The 19,441-nt window shown below is 44.4% G+C and overlaps 1 protein-coding gene across 1 annotated transcript in view; it reads right to left on the bottom strand.

The window, feature by feature from the left end:
• The window catches only part of ppfia3 (PTPRF interacting protein alpha 3), a 71,451-nt gene that overhangs the window by 25,324 nt on the left and 26,686 nt on the right, over positions 1–19,441 (bottom strand). The window contains exons 11-23 of the mRNA XM_036589873.1: positions 16,218–16,352; positions 14,128–14,211; positions 11,955–12,086; positions 11,605–11,667; positions 10,682–10,761; positions 10,214–10,379; positions 6,876–7,069; positions 5,749–5,989; positions 3,910–4,043; positions 2,574–2,725; positions 2,013–2,106; positions 1,809–1,890; positions 1,483–1,683 (exon numbers count right to left, since the gene is read on the bottom strand). Coding sequence (XP_036445766.1) covers positions 1,483–1,683; positions 1,809–1,890; positions 2,013–2,106; positions 2,574–2,725; positions 3,910–4,043; positions 5,749–5,989; positions 6,876–7,069; positions 10,214–10,379; positions 10,682–10,761; positions 11,605–11,667; positions 11,955–12,086; positions 14,128–14,211; positions 16,218–16,352 — 1,758 coding nt within the window. The remainder of the gene's footprint in view (positions 1–1,482; positions 1,684–1,808; positions 1,891–2,012; positions 2,107–2,573; positions 2,726–3,909; positions 4,044–5,748; positions 5,990–6,875; positions 7,070–10,213; positions 10,380–10,681; positions 10,762–11,604; positions 11,668–11,954; positions 12,087–14,127; positions 14,212–16,217; positions 16,353–19,441) is intronic.

Raw genomic sequence — 19,441 nt, 5'->3', positions numbered from 1 at the left:
TTAGCCTGACCGCATGTCTTTGGACTGTGGGAGGAAACCCACACAGACACAGGGAGAACAAACTCCAGGATCCTGGTCGCCCGGCCGGGGAATCGAACCCAGGCCCTTTTTGCTGTGAGGCAACAGTGCTACCTGCTGACACCCCGAGTCATACCAAAACATCGTATTTCCAACATGCTAACTTTTCAGGAGAAGAAAAAAATGTTTTAAAGTTAAGCTCTTAAACTACAGGCTTATAATTCACCTGTTATGATTTATTATAAACTACATTCTTAAAAAAGATGGTTCTTCAAGCTTCTTTGGTAACCATGCCTTCTATACAGAACCACTTCATGCTTATACGTTTCCCTGCATGGTGAAATGGTTTCTCAGACAGATTTGGGAATGTGTTGTATATGATTCTGCTCGTTAGTTTGTGCTGATGATAAACGCGATTCATTCACGTGACGTTACTAAGTAGGATGAGCTCATGCGGGTCATTTCAGGACGCTGGTTCATTCATATTAATGACAGATTTGAATCGCTTACCTAAACGAGTGTGAACCATCCTGTCAGAGAGATCGGATTTTTTTTTTTTTCTTTTTTACCCGGTTTTCTCCCCAATTTAGTCGTCTCCAATTCCACCCGCTAGTTAGGACTCCCCCAATCACACAATGCTATCAACACTAGGAGGGTGAAGGCTAACACAGGCTTCCTCCGAGACCTGTGAAACCAGCCACCGCATCTTTTCGTGCTGCCGCTCACGCGACGTCACTGGACAGCCGAACGCGCTCGGAGGAAAGCGCCAACCGCCAGATCTGTAACGTCAGCTAACAGACACCTGCGCCGACTAGCATCGCGCTTGGTGAGTGATGGGGGGAGAAAGGCAGCCATCCCACCCACCCAGAGAGAGCGAGGCCAATTGTGCTCTCTCGGACTCCCGGCTACGGATGGCTGTAGGATCACCAGGGATCGAACTGGCGATCTCCTGATCATAGGGCCAACGCTTAGACGGTTGCGCCACTCGGGAACCCCCCAGAGAGATCGGATTTGAGCAAAAAATCAGATTCGAGCTCTGAGGCTTGTAATGTGAACGTAGCTTTAGTCAATTTGAAAAGATCTGGCACCCTTTCATTTCTTATCCTCAGAGAGATTGTGGTTAAATTTAACAGTCCGTTCTTTTTTCTGCTTTTCCTGTGTTTTACATTTCCTTATTGTCTTGTTTTAAGTGTTTAAATATTATGTTCATATTTTTCCAATGTCTGAAAAAGTTTAACAAGGAAATATTGAAAATGGAAGTACTGTAACTCTTTACAATGTGAATTCAATAAGATGCTCCCTCATAAAATATTTAAATCAAATATGTGTCTTTTTGGAGAAAGTTGGGTTGCAGTGCAAAGGACTCATTATCTAAAGATGATGCATGTTGTTCTAAAACCAGTGCATTCAATTTTTGCACGGGAGGTTTTACTGTATGTGGTTCTAGACTGCATGCGTTCGTACAGAGCGTGTGCTAGCTGGAGCCGAAGGGCTGGTCAGGGACACCATCTCCTGGATGGCGAGCCTCAGTTTGAGCCTATGCAAGGGGTTACTGATGCCGATCTCCCTCTGGATCTCGGTGTCCGACAGGTTAGCCATGATCGCTCCGCTCTTCACGTTAGCACGACACGCTGCCACGTACCACGCCGGCATGCCCACCCACAGCTGAGAGAGAGAGAGAGAGAGAGAGAATATATGAAATTATAATAAAGAGTACTGTAAACGATACAAAAAAGAGAAAGCAGACACAAAACGTGTAAAACATGTTGACAAGCTATGTTAAATCACACCTCCAGCCAAGACACCACCGTAGGTCCGTCCCAGGAAGCGAAGGGAAGCCCCTGCCGACACGCCTCCTCCAGCAGCTCGTGTCTGAAAGAGAGAAAGATCCTCATATTTATTAAAAAGCCAGTGTCTTCTAATCAAAACCAGAAGCAGAATAACTGACAGTGAACAGTAATGTTGTTCAGATGGGGATTCAAAGGCCGGCGTACTTCTTCTTGCTGCGGCGGTCTTTGTCCACAGGCCCGGCCATCTTGGTGAGACCCAGAGGGTCGACAGAGCCGAGGTCATCAGAGGGAGTAGAAGCTTAAACAGAAGCAGAGGTCAAAGGTCAGAAACCACTGCGCTACCTACTTTTAATACCTACAAGCATAAAATAGCTTACAGTATTTTATTGTGCAAAGTCTGACAATTATATCTGCTTCTCCAGTGTTTCTACAGAGATAAAGGGCATTAATAGTGAGTTCGTCCTCTTTGCTGAAGTAACAGCCTCTACGCTTCTGGGAAGACTTTACACTGGATGTTGAACATTGCTGTGAGGATTTGATTGAGCATTAGTGAGGTCAGGTACTGATGATGGATGGTGAGTTCTGGATCACTCCAGCTCATCCCAAAGGTATTTGATGGAGCTCCATCACTCCAGAGAACACAGTTCCACTGCTCCACAGCCCAGTGCTGGGGGGTTTAAACCCCTCTAGCCCACGCTGGACACTGGGCATGGTGACCTTAGTCTCATGTGTTGAAGTGGCCTTTAGATTTTTATCTCAGCTCACCCAGCGAGGCGGAGTCCCGGCCCGGCTGACCCATTCTTCCCTTCTCCTTCTTGCCGAAGAGTCGGCCGATGGAAGACTTGATGCTTTTCTTTTTGCTGGCCTTGTGGAGGGAATCCTGACTGCTGTTGGAGCTGCTGCCATCTGCTGAGAGGCTGTGGAGAGAGAGAAGAGGTTCTGGTGATATCTGAACCATGCAGACTTAAAGCTTATTCACACCAAGACATGTATGTGAATTTTAACGTAGTGGGACCTTCACACCAAGTCAGATGCTTTTCTCTTTGTGTAAACACTCTGAAAACATGAGAAGAAGATGGAAGAGGAAGAAGAAGTGGATTCCTTGAGTAGCAGCGATGATAAACTCATCTTCTTCCTTTTAAACACTGCAATTACACACACTGGGTTCACTCCATTCTACAGAAAAGACATGGAGTTCAGTCTGTAACTGAGTGAGCAAATAACATCAGCTGTTGGTTTGATTAAAATGTTGTTTGTTTGGAGATATTTTAGTCCGGAAACGCCAAAAAAGCAAGACCGCTACTTGTAATGTGCGGAAACCAGTGAGCCGAGAGGTGGAAGTGCGGCTGCGTCGTACAATACAACCAGTTTAATCACCTGCAGAGGTTTCACATGAAACAGTACCAGAAGTTCATGCTAACTAACAGACAGATAGACACCACCAGGCAGCGACTCTCTGCTGAAGCTTTCCAGAAATGAGATAAACTTCCAGCACACAACCCCAAGGCTAAAGGGATCACAGAGAAGTTGCTCAACTCATTATCCTCAATGACCAGCCACTGCCAGTAGAGGACAATGTTGGATCTCGCAGCCTGTTGGAGAACTTAGAGCACTTAGAACTTAGAGAAATACTCTTCAGAGATTCAGAGACTGTTATACCTGAACTGTCCAACCGTCAGGTGAAAAAGTGGTGGACACACACCAGCAGCTCAGCTGCAGCCTCCATTACAGATATGGTTAGTGATTAGAAGATGAAACACCTTAAATACAACCTTAAACACAATATCAACAACAATAATAATGATAATATTAAAGTAAAAAGAGCTCTTGTATCAGAATCTGTATCGGTATCGACAGTTGTATATCGGAATCGGATCGGAACTGAAAAAATGTGGATCGGCCCGTCACTAAAAAACTGCTATATACAGTCACTGTAATGTCACCATCATTCCCAGACTTTCAGCTGTGGCCTTTCAGCTCATTATCAGCTAATTATCTTTATGTAATTATTTTTATGTAAAAATAATTAGCTTGATATTTTCTTGTCAAATAATCGGAATTAGTGATCATAAAAAAATGACTTTTTGCCCGGCTCACTGACCTGCGGAACTCACGGCTATCGTCCAGCATAGCACCAGGGTGGGTGTGGCTCATCCTGTCCAATCGCAGTGCACGAGGGGTGGGGGGAGGGGTGGAGTCCAGCAGGGCCAGTGACCTGTCGTCTTCCTTGTTGTTCTGATGAGTGAAGCAAATTGATTCACTCATTTACAGGAATAGTTAATTTCAAGGAAAAGTTCATGGTTCTGACCATAACACCCTCCCTCTTGTGCTGAACTGCTTTAATGTCCAACAGAAGCTACTTATAGGCTAATTATACACAAGTCTCAGCAATCATGAGGTCTGCAATAAAGTCTGGGCTTGGTACACTTTCACAGCGGAACTGTGGAGAGCTGAATACAAAATCACCACCATCTTGGGGCGGTCAGTCACACATCACCACACAATGCAGTGCAATTACAGAGTGGCAGTTTAAGACATGCACTGTCCAAATTTATACTGTTTAAATGCAGAGCACTCAGGAGGCTGGACAGGATTATATAATGGGGAGAACACAGTGGTCAACATTATGTTTGTGCAATTATTATGTATATATGAAGCACAGAGCACACACTGGTGTATTATTATTATATTATACTATATTATATTATTATTATATTATATTATACTGTATTATTGAGCAAATGCATTGTAACTCCAGCCACACCTTAATCCGATCTGGAACATGCACCTTAGATTAGCACCTTCTTACTGTGTTTTGAGGCTTTTATATGCCATAGATTAATAGATTAGAAGTCGTTTACACACTGATGGGTTTGCTGATGGGTGTGACACTCGTGTTTCTGCTGGTGTAGGTGTTAAACTCAGAATTCCAGCAATCCGTGCAACCTGGTTAAATATGTATTTATTTTTTCAATTGACTTTTTAGCACCCCACATGTACACACTCATAAATAAACTCAAAATAAAGAAATCTGCTTGGCATTTTGTGGGAAACTGAGCTCCTTACTCTTGTTTTTAAATCTGGTATTTGCAATAACACATTTTTTCATGACAGCTAATTTAGGACAAACGTTTAGGAACATTAAAGCTTTTTAAATCTTGATCATAAACATGTTAATCATAATCTGATCTACAGTAAATCTAAAAATTACTGAACTCTCTTAACTCAGCTGTCGGTGACCAATGTGACAATTATAACAAAACAAATTTGATGCAAATTGGTGGAGTAATAAGCAAGTTATGGTCAATTTAATCCTGAGAACTCATCTTTTCTCAATACACATTCAGTTGTTCAGAGGCGGATTCTGACTTTTCCATTATGCCGTTGTATGTCATGCATGCGTGACTCACCAAGGCTAATTCCTTCTATGTGTAACATACTTGGCGAAATAAAGTGATTCTGATTCTGAAAACAGCCAACGTGACATCTATGCATGTATTTCTATGGAAGTGACGCTTTATGACATACTGTTATTTATAAACACGGGGAAACGTATGAACAAAATTCAAGCTGCTGCTGTTTTTAGCTATGCTAACATACTTCAGTCCATGTTTATCGATAACAGTGAGTCACACAGTGTCTAAAACCTCATAATCTAGTCTAATAGAGATACTAAACACCTCCACACAGCTTTGAGGCCAGTGTGTGATGAGGTCTGATGCTAACTGGGGTTTAGTCTTCCATTACTTGTTTTAGACTAGCCTCATAGCTCCAGTGCTAAAACTACAGCAGCAAACTTCAGACACTAAACATGTCTTGCCTGATGAACGACATCAAAATTATAGAGAAAAACTGTGTAGAAATTTGTGTTTTGATGAACTATTCCTAAAACAGAAACTGTGTGTAGCTACAGTGAGTGTGTGTAAATCCACACATGTACCTGTCGGTCAGTTTCGCGTGCGGGGGAGTGGGGCAGGCGGGGGGTTGAGTGTCCCGAGCTGGGGGGAGAGGGGGAGGCAAGTGTGGAGGAGGTAAGGGATGGAGGGATGAAGGTTCTGCCGCTGGCGTCCCGACCCAGAGAGGAGGGGGGCACTGGGGGTCCGTCCAAAGCCACGCTGCTGACCCGGCTCTCAATCTCCTCAGCCCTCAGCTCTGTGTTCTCCTTCTCCTCCTGAATCAGCCTGAGAGAGAGAGAGAGTGAGAGAGAGAGAGAGAGACAGAGACAAAGAGAGAGAGAGAGAGAGAGAGAGAGAGAGAGAGAGAGAGAGAAAGAAAGAGAGAGACAGAGAGAGAGAAAGAAAGAGAGAGAGAGAGACAGAGAGAGAGAGAGACAGAGAAAGAGAGAGAGACACACAGAGAGAGAGAGAGAGAAAGAGAGAGAGAGAGAGAGACAGTGAGAGAGAGAGAGAGAGACAGAGAGAGAGAGAGAGAGAAAGACAGAGACAAAGACAGAGGCAGAGAGAGAGAGAGAGAGACAGAGAGAGAGAGAGAGAGAGAGAGAGAGAGACAGAGACAGAGGCAGAGGCAGAGAGAGAGAGACAGAGAGAGGGGGGGGTCTTTAAAATGCAGATTATAAGTGTTCAATCCATATTGCACCTGTGTTTGTAAGTTTCATAGAGAATGATGCTGAATGTAAATCTAATGTATGTGTTATTAATTGCACAACGTACTGCTTAAGTACTTATTATAAGTACACTATTATGTAATTAGTTAAATAGTTCAAAGTTAACAATGTTTTACGAAGTTTTACGAAGTTTTGTCATGACAAGTGACAATACAGCTGTCAGGGACCTTCATATTAAAGTCCAAAAACTCATATTTAAATATCAGATTAATCCGCATCCAAATAAAACTCCAAATGAAAACAACACTGGATGCTACATAATAAAAATTATAATGAAGTGATGAAAGAGAACGAGAGAAGGAGAGAGGGAACTTCCTCCCTCACTGTGACCTCAGGACTGTAGCTCTTTGTGCTCTCGCGGCTGTTTAACATAAACCTCTCATTTAAACCGTCCCACTCATTCACATCCTGTTAGGTCCCTCTGCTCTGATCCCTCTCCTCACTTGATTTCCTTGTTGATGGCCTCCAGCTGCTCCTGAAGCATAATGGCCAGCGTCTGGACGTCCGTCTGTCCGCTGGGGGACAGGAGCTCCGAGCCGAACAGAGTCTCGCGGTCCTCCTCATCGTCCGAGCACCCGCCCTCAACTCCACCCTCGAACCCCGGACCCAGCAGAGCGCCGCTGTCCCAGTCTCCATACTGCAGCACAACGGGCAGAGAAGAGGGGGGTTAGACTCCGCCTGACAGACGTCTGGTCACAGAGCTTTTCAAAGCGTTTCAATGGATTTCCTTTTGGTTTGCAATAACTCGCTATATTAAAGCTTAGCCAGGTTAATTTAGAGGAAAACAATATCACAACACGAGTTCTGAACCCTACATACAGCAGAAACGGTCAAACGCCAGCGCTGGTCTCCAGCAGAACCCGATGAATCAGTTCAGTGATTTAGCGCAAGGTCAGAGAACTCGTAGAGAGGACTATTTACCACCCTGTAATGTCTTCTGGGTTTCTCAAACACTAGAGGGCGCTCCTGAGCGAGTCCAAAACAAATGGGTCAAGATGGAGCGTAAACATTTTAATATAAAATACATTCATTTTCTGAACAAAGAGCAGTATAAAACATTTTAACACCGCTGTTATATTTTTAAGAGCTTTTAAACTCAAGTTATACGAGTTTAAAAGGGCATCTCATGTACGTTCATGACGTCAGTGAGTGGGAACAGCCAGTGAGCTGCTCCGCTCGCTAACCAATCAGCACTCAGTAGCAGTAATGCTAACCAATCAGCACTCAGTAGCAGTAATGCTAACAATCAGCACTCAGTAGCTGTAATGCTAACCAATCAGCACCCAGTAGCAGCAATGCTAACCAATCAGCACTCAGTAGCAGTCATGCTAACAATCAGCACTCAGTAGCTGTAATGCTAACCAATCAGCACTCAGTAGCAGTAATGCCAACCAATCAGTACTCAGTAGCAGTAATGCTAACCTATCAGCACTCAGTAGCAGTAATGCTAACCAATCAGCGCTCAGTAGCAGTAATGCTAACCAAACAGCACCCAGTAGCAGTAATGCTAACCAAACAGCACCCAGTAGCAGTAATGCTAACCAATCAGCACTCAGTAGCAGTAATGCTAACCTATCAGCACTCAGTAGCAGTAATGCTAACCAATCAGCGCTCAGTAGCAGTAATGCTAACCAAACAGCACCCAGTAGCAGTAATGCTAACCTATCAGCACTCTGTATCAGTAATGTTAGCGTCCTGCTGCCCAAAACCCTGTTTGCTGTAGTAAAAATCAAACATACAGGTGAGTTTTCTTTACTTCTTTAGTGAAATTTACACTTCTACTTTCTGAAATTAAAGGAAAGTTCTGGGCGAGTGATTAGAAACTATTTTAACTTTTCATTTTTAGCCGTTGAGCTCCACTCACCCCCATTTATTGAGAACTGGCCCTCTGCTGTTTTGTAGTCCTGTATTTGATACAACGAGGGAAATAGGAAGAGGCTCCCTAGCCCGACAGCCTGACAGGCTCCTCATAAGCCACCTCTGGCGCAGTATTCGGGTCAGGTGACGCAACGCTGAATGGTTTTAGGCAGAATCTCAAACAAAGTGCAGCACACAGGTCTTATTTGCCAATATTAGTGACCGGTTACTTTGGGAATAAAGCCAAAGGCCACACAGTGTGTCCCCTCGTTGTGATGTCAGCGCTAAAACCTTTCAGATGTTTAACTCCATCAAACAGAAAGTATATGTCCGTTCACATGTCCTTTAAGTCAGCTGTATCGTCTTACAGTTGTTTGAAGTTGGATCTGTATTGTCCTCCTGAGGTGGGAACATCTCCACCATCCCCTGACCCCAGACCCCCTTCACCTTCTTCCCCTACCCTTTGATCCTCCCTCCTTCAGCTTCTTCTCCAACCTTTGCCCTGTCCCCCTTCACCTCCTGCCATCCACCTTCATCCCCTCCCCTTGGCCCCTCTGCTGACCCCCAGTAGCTCTACTTAAACTATGTATTCATTGAACTAGTGACAGAAAAAGCTACATGCATTCCCATATGGAGAAAAATACACTGACATGTATTTTTGTACATTTGAAATTGACGGCAAATACATTGCAATCTATGATACATTCCACACACTAAAATGTATTTCAGAATATATTTATCTTAAAATGTATGGGGAAATATTACACCTACAAATGTACCATACCAAAGTAAATGTATGTACATGTACACTGATCAAGCATAACATTCTGACCACCTCCTTGTTTCTACACTCATTGTCCATTTTATCAGCTCCACTTACTATATAGGTGCACTTTGTAGTTCTACAGTTACAGACTGTAGTCCATCTGTTTCTCTGATACTTTGTTAGCCCCCTTTTACCCTGCTCTTCAGTGGTCAGGACCCCCATGGACCCTCACAGAGCAGGTACTATTTGGGTGGTGGATCATTCTCAGCACTGCAGTAACACTGATGTGGTGGTGGTGTGTTAGTGTATGTTGTGCTGGTCTGAGTGGATCAGACACAGCAGTGCTGCTGGAGTTTTTAAACACCTCAGTGTCACCGCTGGACTGAGCATAGTCCACCAACCAAAAATATCCAGCCAACAGCGTCCTGTGGGCAGCGTCCTGTGACCACTGAACCAGGACTAGAGGATGACCAACACAAACTGTGCAGCAGCAGATGAGCTATCGTCTCTGACTTTACATCTACAAGGTGGACTGACAAGGTAGGAGTGTCTAATAGAGTGGACAGTGAGTGGACACAGTGTTTAAAAACTCCAGCAGCACTGCTGTGTCTAATCCACTCGCACCAGCACAACACACACAAACACACCACCACCACGTCAGTGTTACTGCAGTGCTGAGAATGATCCACCACCCAAATAGTACCTGCTCTGTGAGGGTCCATGGGGGTCCTGACCACTGAAGAGCAGGGTAAAAGGGGGCTAACAAAGTATCAGAGAAACAGATGGACTACAGTCTGTAACTGTAGAACTACAAAGTGCACCTATATAGTAAGTGGAGCTGATAAAATGGACAATGAGTGTAGAAACAAGGAGGTGGTCAGAATGTTATGCCTGATTGGTGTGTTTATCAAATACAGTTGAAAATGTATGAAAATAGCCAAATCCTGTCTAATGCATTTCACTGTTTGATACCTTTTAAAATGAATTTATATTCCAGTATCTTAATTTTAACATACGATCCTTTAATACGGCAAAAGCGAGTGTTGTAGGTATTGATCCTCTGTGAAAATGCAGTTATGATTTAATATCTTGTTTATTTGAAATACATTGTGTGTGGGTTTATTACTGCAGCACTAAAGGTTATCTGAAACTCCTCACCTTGCTGGCGTCCTCCCTGGCTCCGCCCCAGCGCCCACGGTGCGCCCGTCTGACCACGCCCCCTGAGCCCGTGCTGCCATAGTGATCCATGTGAGAGGTGGAGCCTGCCGGTAAGGAGCCGCCCCCCTGGGAATACCTCAGCTCCAAAGCACTGCCAGGGAGAGACCTGCAGGAGACAGCGGAGGAGGACAGGAGCGGTCAGAGAATAAAGCAGCGCAGAGCTGTACAGTGACCCTTCAATAAATGACATCTGATAATACAGACACATCTAAGACACTTTATTATGACTGTATCTCGAGTCAGTGGGTTCTCTCCACTATGAAAGCTTTTTGACTCGAGACAAATCAAAAATCAGTGTCTGTAATAATCAGCCATACGTTATGAACGCAGAGATAACAGCTTAAAATGCTGGACTAAAATGGCTTTAATGCGGACTATCTTCTTCTTCAAAGAGAGGGAGGGGCTTACCGGGAGTAGGAGGAGCCTGGCCTTCCTCTGAGCTGATCCAGCTCTGCCTGCAGCCGCTCCAGCTCCGCAATGAGCTGATCCTGAGGAAAGAAAAACAGGAGAGGAAAGGAGAAGTGAGAAGAGAAGAAAGAAGAAGGAAAGGTGAACAAATGAGAGAAGAGTTGGTAGGAAAGGAAAGGAAAGGAAAGAGGAGAGGGAAAGGAAAGGAAGGAGGATAAGAAAAGGAAAGAGGAGAGGAAAGGAAAGGAATGAGAAAAGAAGGGAAGTGGAGGAGAAGGGAAGATAAAAGGAACAGAAAATAAAAGACAGGAATTGGTGAAAGTGGCAGGACAATGAAGGAAAGGAAATGAAAAGAATGGAGGAGAGGAAATAGAAGGGAAGGAGGTGGAAGAGAGGAGATTTAAACAAAGCAAAAGTACAGAGTGGCCAGGCCAGGACAGGACAGGACAGGAAAGGAAAGGAAAGGAAAAAAGGAAAGGAAATTGGTGGAGAGGAAGAGAGGGAAGGAAGAGAGGAAAGGGTAGGAGAGAAGAAGGAAGACAGGAGATTAAAGGAAAAGAAAGAAAGGGCAAGACAGGACAGGACAGGACAGGAAAGGGGAGAGGGAAGGGAAAGGAAGAGAAGGGAGGAGATGAAAGGAAGGGAAAGGAAATTGGTGGAAAAAAGGAGAGGAAAGGGGAGACAGGACAGAAAGGAAAGGAGCTGGAAGGAAAGGAGCTGGAAGGAAAGGAAAGGAAAGGAAAGGACATTGAAGGGAAGGAAATAAAAGGAAGGAAGAAGGAGAGAAGAGGTGATGAGATGAAAGGAAAGGAAATTAAAAGAAAGTAGAAGAGAGTGGTGGTGGTGGTGGTGGGGGGGGGGGGTAATCAGAGGAACGTCAGTGTACTGCTCCGTCCTGCAGGTGGTCTCAGAGAGGAACCCACCTTGTTTGCGAGCAGGTCGTCCTGGATCTTCTTCATATTGGCCAGTTCCTCAGACAGCGCGTTCTGAGGGACAGAGTTTCACACCGTCAGCAACTGAAACACTGCTTTAAATCCAAATGGTCCTTTTGATCAATAATGGGAGGAGCAGGGGGTCAAACAGCTGCACCTCACACACTCACAGAAATGACCACACTCTACCTGCCTGTACAATCTGAAGGATTATATTAACATAATTAAGGACAAGATTTCCTCTGAGAGAGTAGAGAAACAAGAAAACAAGGAAAAGCAACTGATCACGTTTTAGCCTTCAGTGCTAATTATAAAGGACACTGAACGGTCAGCGAACTCACCTTTTCCTCCAGTGCGGCCATGCGCTCCTTCAGGTGGAGCTGCAGGCGCTCGTTTGATTCGGACAGCAGCTTGTCCACCGTGTCCGAAAGACGCTTATTGTGTTCATCATTCATTCTCTCTCTCTGCCTTGCCTGGGGAAGAGAGGGAGAGAGAGAGAGAGAGAGAGAGAGAGACAGAGAGAAAGTGAGAGAGAGACAGAGAGAGAGATAGAGAGAGAGAGAGAGAGACAGAGTGAGAGAGAGTGACAGAGAGAGATACAGCGAGAAAGAGAGAGAGAGAGAGAAAGAGAGAGAGTGAATCGTTGGAAGTGTTAATCCTCGTAACAATTATATTTAATAATTGTGGTATAATTTCACCCTGATTTGATTTGATTGTTTTGATATGATGTGGAATTATTGTTAAAGTTACACTGAATATGTAAATGAGACTTGAGGAACTGCTGACACAGTAGCGGAATATAGACAATAAAAACAAAACATGGACCCTTTTTTCGGATTTTTACCTTTTGAAAATAGCGGCAATTTTATTTGGCCAAACAAATTTTTAATATACATATTTTTTTTATAATAACTAAAGATTTTAATTCCTGTAACGAGGCAGAATAACTAAGAGAAAGCAAGGCTTTAATGTTTCAATCGCAATCCAAAACCGTGGTCAGAGAACAGGCACAGGAAAACATATTTTTACTCCTCTAATAAAGGTGGTATTAATCATCATATAGCATTTCTATTTCTTGTGTGTATAATGTATAAAAATGACAGATCTTTAAATGGGTCTATAATGTGTTTCGTAATGAAACCCTTCTATTATATTTGATCATATTTCACATTTTTACTTAATTTTATTATCATAATTGTTTATAATGTTCCAAAATCGATGCAGCTGAATCGCCACCTTCAGACCGATGCATGTTTACAGTCCTTTGAGCCGCTGACGTGTGTGTGTGTTTGGGGGGGGGGCATGTGGAGAAAACGTAAACAAGAAAAATGAACCCACACACTCTCCTCACACGCACATGTACATGCAAAACAAGCCCACTCACAGGAGCATATAGAGAGAGACTGAGAGAGGGAGAGAGCAAGAGAACGAGCGAGGGACACAGAGAAAGAAGTACAGAGAGAGAGAGACCGTTTCACTTTTAAGATGCACATCAGCTCACCATTTTAAAAATACACTTCTTCCAACTGCACCAACACTGCCCCCCAAAATAACCCCATAATTTCTAGCAAAACACCACCAAATACCCCTTAAACACCCCAAAACACCAACAAATACCCCTAAACTCCACCAAGTAAACACCCCAAAACATCACCAAATATGTCAAAGATTTTCCAAACCATCACCAAAAAACCATCAAAATACTACTAATACCCCTAAAACAACACCAAAAACCCCAAACACCCCAACATACCAGCAAATACCCCTAAACACCCAAAACACCCTAAAACACCCCATAACACCCTCGAAATACCACCAAATACCCCAAGATACCACTAAATACCCCAAACACCCTCAAATACCACAAACCCCCCAAAAAAACACCAAACCCCCCATAAACGTCACCAAATACAGCATAAATAGCACAAATACTCTCAAAATAGCACCAGTGGCCCATTGTTATGGTCAGCGCTGTTCCACAGAGATTATACAAGCTGTGCGAGCTGCCTGTGTCAGCAATGGGCACAACTGAAAGTGGCTGAATTCACTGATTAGAAGGACCGTCTGAATACTTATGGACATACAGAGTAAACGCAGCTGAGGCCTTCTGTTTAATCTTCCACTACAAGTCCAGAGAGAGGGGGAGAGAGAGAGAGAGATAGGGAGGGAAAGGGAGAGAGAGAGAGAGAGAGAGAGAGAGAGAGAGAGAGATAGGGAGGGAAAGGGAGAGAGAGAAAGAGAGAGAGAGAGAGAGAGAGAGAGAGAGAGAGAGATAGGGAGGGAAAGGGAGAGAGAGAAAGAAAGAGAGAGAGAGAGAGAGAGAGAGATAGGGAGGGAAAGGGAGAGAGAGAGAGAGAGAGAGAGAGAGAGAGAGAGAGAGATAGGGAGGGAAAGGGAGAGAGAGAAAGAGAGAGAGAGAGAGAGAGAGAGAGAGAGAGATAGGGAGGGAGAGGGAGAGATAGGGAGGGAGAGGGAGAGATGGGGAGAGAGGGGTAAGGAAAAAGCATGACTCACTCTCTGCAGCTCCTGGTTTTTCTCCTCCAGTTGTGCCTCCATCTGTCGCAGTCGCTCCTCAAAGTTGCCATGGCGCTCCTCAGCCTGCGCCAGAAGGAAGAGGAACAGAGAGAGAGAGACAGAGAGAGAGAAAGAGAGAGAGAGAGACAGACGCACGCAGAGGGAGAAAGACTAAAGATTATTTTGGTGAAATGGACTCTTTTCAGATGTTTGTGCTTTTTCTACACACACACAAAAGTGTGTGGTCAGTGAGGGGTGAGTGTGTGGTCAGTGTGTCTAGTCAGTGTGTCAGAGTGAGTGGTCAGTGTATAGTCAGAGTGAGTGGTCAGTGTGTAGTCAGTGTGAGTGGTCAGTGTAGAGTTAGTCATTGTGAGTGGTCAGTGTATAGTCAGTGTGAGTGGTCAGTGTAGAGTTAGATGTGTAGTCAGTCTGAGTGGTCAGTGTATAGTCATTGTGAATGGTCAGTGAATAGTCAGTGTGAATGGTCAGTGTAGTTGGTGTGAGTGGTCAGTGTGTAGTCAGTGTATAGTCAGTATGTGTGTGTGGTCAGCGTGAGTGGTCAGTGTGTAGTCAGTGTGAGTGGTCAGTGTATAGTCGGCGTGAATGTTCAGTGTTTAGTCAATGTATAGTTAGTAAGTGATCAGCGAACAGTCAGTGTGTAGACAGTGTGAGTAGTCAAAGTGGTGGTCAGTACATAGTCAGTGTGAGTGGTCAGTGTATAGTCAGTGTGTCAATGTGAGAGGTCAGTGTGTACTCAGTGTGTCAGAGTGAGTGGTCAGTGAATAGTTAGTGTGAGTGGTCAGTGTATAGTCAGTGAGCGGCTAGTGTATAGTCAGTGTGTCAGTGTGAGCAGTCAGTGAAAAGTTAGTGTTAGTGATCAGTGTATAGTCAGTGTGAGTGGTCAGTGTGTAGTCAGTGAGTGGTCAGTGTATAGTCAGTGTGAGTGGTCAGTGTGTAGTCAGTGAGTGGTCAGTGTATAGTCAGTGTGAGTGGTCAGTGAAAAGTTAGTGTTAGTGATCAGTGTATAGTCAGTGTGAGTGGTCAGTGTGTAGTCAGTGAGTCGTCAGTGTATAGTCAGTGTGAGTGGTCAGTGTATAGTAAATGTGTGTGGTCAATGGGAGTGGTCAGTGAGCATGGTCAGTAAGTGGTCAGTGAGTGGTCAGTGTATAGTAACTGTGGTCAATGGGAGTGGTCAGTGAGCGTGGTCAGTAAGTGGTCAGTGAGTGGTCAGTGTATAGTCAATGTGTCAGTGTGAGTGGTCAGTGTATAGTCAGTGTGAGTAGTCGTTGTGAGTGGTCAGTGTATAGTCAATGTGAGTGGTCAGTGTATAGTCAATGTGAGTGGTCAGTGTATAGTCAGTGTGAGTGGCCAGAGTATAGTCAGTGTGAGTGGTCAGTGTGAGTGGTCAGGGTGTAGTCAGTGTGAGTGGTCAGTGCATAGTCTGTTTGAGTGGTCAGTGTGAGTGGTCAGTGTGTAGTCAGTCTGAGTGGTCAGTGTATAGTCAGTTTGAGTGGTCAGTGTAAGTGGTCAGTGTATAGTCAGGGTGAGTGGTCAGTGTGTAGTCATTGTGAGTGGTCAGTGTATAGTCAGTGTGCGTGGTCAGTGTGTAGTCAGCGTGAGTGGTCAGTGTATAGTCAGTCTGAGTGGTCAGTGTATAGTCAGTGTGAGTGGTCAGTGTATAGTCAGTGTGAGTGGTCAGTGTATAGTCAGTGTGAGTGTGTAGTCAGTGTGAGTGGTCAGTGTATAGTCAGTGTGAGTGGTCAGTGTGTAGTCAGTCTGAGTGGTCAGTGTATAGTCAGTGTGAGTGGTCAGTGTATAGTCAGTGTGAGTGGTCAGTGTGTAGTCAGTCTGAGTGGTCAGTGTATAGTCAGTGTGAGTGGTCAGTGTGTAGTCAGTCTGAGTGGTCAGTGTATAGTCAGTGTGAGTGGTCAGTGTATAGTCAGTGTGAGTGGTCAGTGTGTAGTCAGTCTGAGTGGTCAGTGTATAGTCAGTCTGAGTGGTCAGTGTGTAGTCAGTGTGAGTGGTCAGTGTATAGTCAGTCTGGGTGGTCAGTGTGTAGTCAGTGTGAGTGGTCAGTGTATAGTCAGTACCTTGTTTAAAGCAGCCACTCTCTGAGCGAGTTGAGCCTCGATCTCCGGCAGTGTTTCGGCTCTCTGCAGGGTCTGCTGGAGCTTCTGCTTAGCATCGTCCAGCCGTTCCTGCAACTGCCTGTTCTTCTCCTCACTCTACGAGAAAGAGAGAGAGAGAGAGAGAAGTAGAGAGAGAAAGAGAGAGAGAGAGAGAGAGAGAGAGAGAGAGAAGAGAGAGAGAGAGAGAGAGAGAGAGAGAAGTAGAGAGAGAAAGAGAGAGAAGAGAGAGAGAGAGGAGAGAGAGAAGTAGAGAGAGAGAGAGAGAAGAGAGAGAGAGAGAGAGAGAGAGAAGTAGAGAGAGAAAGAGAGAGAGAAAGAGAGAGAGAGACAGAGAGAGAGAGAGAGAGAGAGAACATTAAGATGTAATTAAGGCATATAATTTTCCCAGCACTACTGATTACTGATTCTGAACCATGAGCACCAACCCGAGTTAAACATGGGGGGAGGCAGAATTTGAATTGATGTCCTAACCTGATGACAGACATTTAATTCGGGGGAAGGACACTGAAGTAAGAGCAGGACTCATGGGGAATATATATAAGTTATTAATCATTTATTTTATTTTTGATATCAAACACTTCTGTGATCAGGTGTATAATGTGATCACTCATGATCATTGATATTATCATTAAGTGAAAATATTTGAATTTAAACACGCTCTCCGGCGGCGCGAGCGGCGCTGCTTTTCATTTCAGCGCTCATGTTAACATGTCAGAGGTTTCACAGAGGCTTCGCGAGCAGAGCGGCACTGGAGCGCCAGGTATCTACAGAACAGAGGAGGAGGGCGCGGACTGGTTTTACACACGAGTGATACAAGTTTATATAAGATTCATTAGATGTAGAGATTATTTTAATAAATGTGTTGTGTTTTTAAACCCTGTTTCAGACGTTTACGGTTGGACACATTTTGGGTCAGTTTCAGGTTCTGGTGGGTTTTAAGTATCTTTGTGCTGTCTGTTCTGTTGCAGGGCAAGAGAGATACGGTTATTTGACTGCTACAGTTCACACTACTGTGTTCTATACCGTACACTGTGTGCTATACTGTGCACTATACTGTGCCTTACACTGTGTACTATACTGTGCACAATACTGTGTACTATACTGTGCCCTACACTGTGTACTATACAGTGCACAATACTGTGCCCTACACTGTGTGCTATACTGTACACAATAGTGTGTACTATACTGTGTACTGTACTGTGTACTACATTGTGCCTTAGACTATGTACTATACTGTGCCTTACAATGTGCACAATACTGTGTACTATAAGGTGCCTTACACTGTGCACTATACTGTGCACAATAGTGTGTACTATACTGTGCACAATAGTGTGTACTATACTGTGCACTAAACTGTGCCCTACACTGTGTACTATACTGTGCACTAAACTGTGCCCTACACTGTGTACTATACTGTGCACAATACTGTGTTCTATACTGTGCACTTCACTGTACCCCACAATGTGTACTATACTGTGCCCTACACTGTGTACTATACTGTGCACAATACTGCGTTCTATACTGTGCACTTCACTGTACCCCACAATGTGTACTATACTGTGTCCTACACTGTGTACTACACTGTGTACTATAGTGTGTCCTACACTGTGCACTATACTGTGCCCTACACTGTGTACTATAGTGTGTCCTACACTGTGTACTATAGTGTGTCCTACACTGTGCACTATACTGTGTCCTACACTGTGTACTATACTGTGCCCTACACTGTGTACTATACTGTGCCCTACACTGTGCACTATACTGTGCCCTACACTGTGTACTATACTGTGTACTATAGTGTGTCCTACACTCTGCACTATACTGTGGACAATACTGTGCCCTACACTGTGTACTATAGTGTCTCCTACACTCTGCACTATACTGTGGACAATACTGTGTCCTACACTGTGCATTATACTGTGTCCTACACTGTGTACTATACTGTGCCCTACACTGTGCACTATACTGTGCCCTACACTGTGTACTATATTGTGCACTACACTGTGAATGCATGGGTCACGCACACACAGCGTTTGTTCTGCTGTGCACAGCAGCAAGAAAGTTACACAGAATCCTTTAACCAAATGGATAAACGGTCAAATCAAATCAGCCAGTCTGCTCAATAAAAACATAACTCTTTAAAGAGCAGATACATCCGTACATGGACAGCTTTCTGACTGTGATTGCCTGACAGTTTCAGCCTAGTTGACCAACTGGGAAATTGATCTGCAGCACACAATGTTTAGACAGCATTTTATTTGTTAACTGTAATTAATGAGAGACTTTGCGTTTTTGAAAGTCTGGTGGGGTTTTCTGTTTTTTATTCTAATGGCTTATTTCACTGTATTTTGCTGCGTTACATACGCAGCTCCTCCTCTATTCTGCCCTTTCAGACCCCTCGGATTTGTCAAGAAACTTGTGAATCTGGCAACCCTGTGTGCTGGAGAAAGAAGTTAGTTTTGGGGGCCCAATGGCCCAATACCCCCCTGTAGTTGCCGCCTATGCTGATAACCCTAACCAACGACGGATATAATCACTATAATGACTGCGGAGAGTTTAAGAGGCTGAGATAAACACAGATACATAGTGTCTTGCTGAGCTGAGGAGACATAAAAAGCCCAGCATCATAAATCTCTCTGCAAAATCCATTCCATGGTGTTGAAGGCTGAGGGATACGAGTCCAGACTTTACACAGAAACCCCGAACAAAATTCCTCCAATCCACATCTGAAAGCTCTGATCACAGAGAGTCAACCCCCAAACCGCTACGCCCTACGACAGCAGACATTTCGTAAGATGTACTGCCGTCATGTTCGGAGCCCTTTGGTTTTCTTGGCTTGTTTTGTCCATATCTGTGGTGACCGCTGGAATGCCAGCGTGGGATGGAGTAACGCTCCAAACGCTCTCGAACGCTACAGGTGAATGAAATGCTTTGAAGACTGACGAATTCACGCCGAGGTCCAGTAACTTTTCTCCTGGAGCCCAAAATAAACTCTCAGTGAGAGAGGAAAAAAAACAAGATGACCGAATCCTGACACTCCTCTCACGCTCCGCTGGGGGTGTAAACATTTGTGCGATGACCAGTTAACATGGCCGCTGAAATGAAACCACGCAGACGCAGTATGTGTGAATCAGGCCTCAGACGACTGATGACCGCACAGCTTTGTGATATCATGTAATATGGAC

Source organism: Colossoma macropomum, unplaced genomic scaffold (genome assembly GCF_904425465.1).
Source record: "Colossoma macropomum unplaced genomic scaffold, Colossoma_macropomum, whole genome shotgun sequence".
Taxonomy (NCBI): Eukaryota; Metazoa; Chordata; class Actinopteri; order Characiformes; family Serrasalmidae; genus Colossoma; species Colossoma macropomum.
This window is presented reverse-complemented; position numbering and strand designations above follow the sequence as displayed.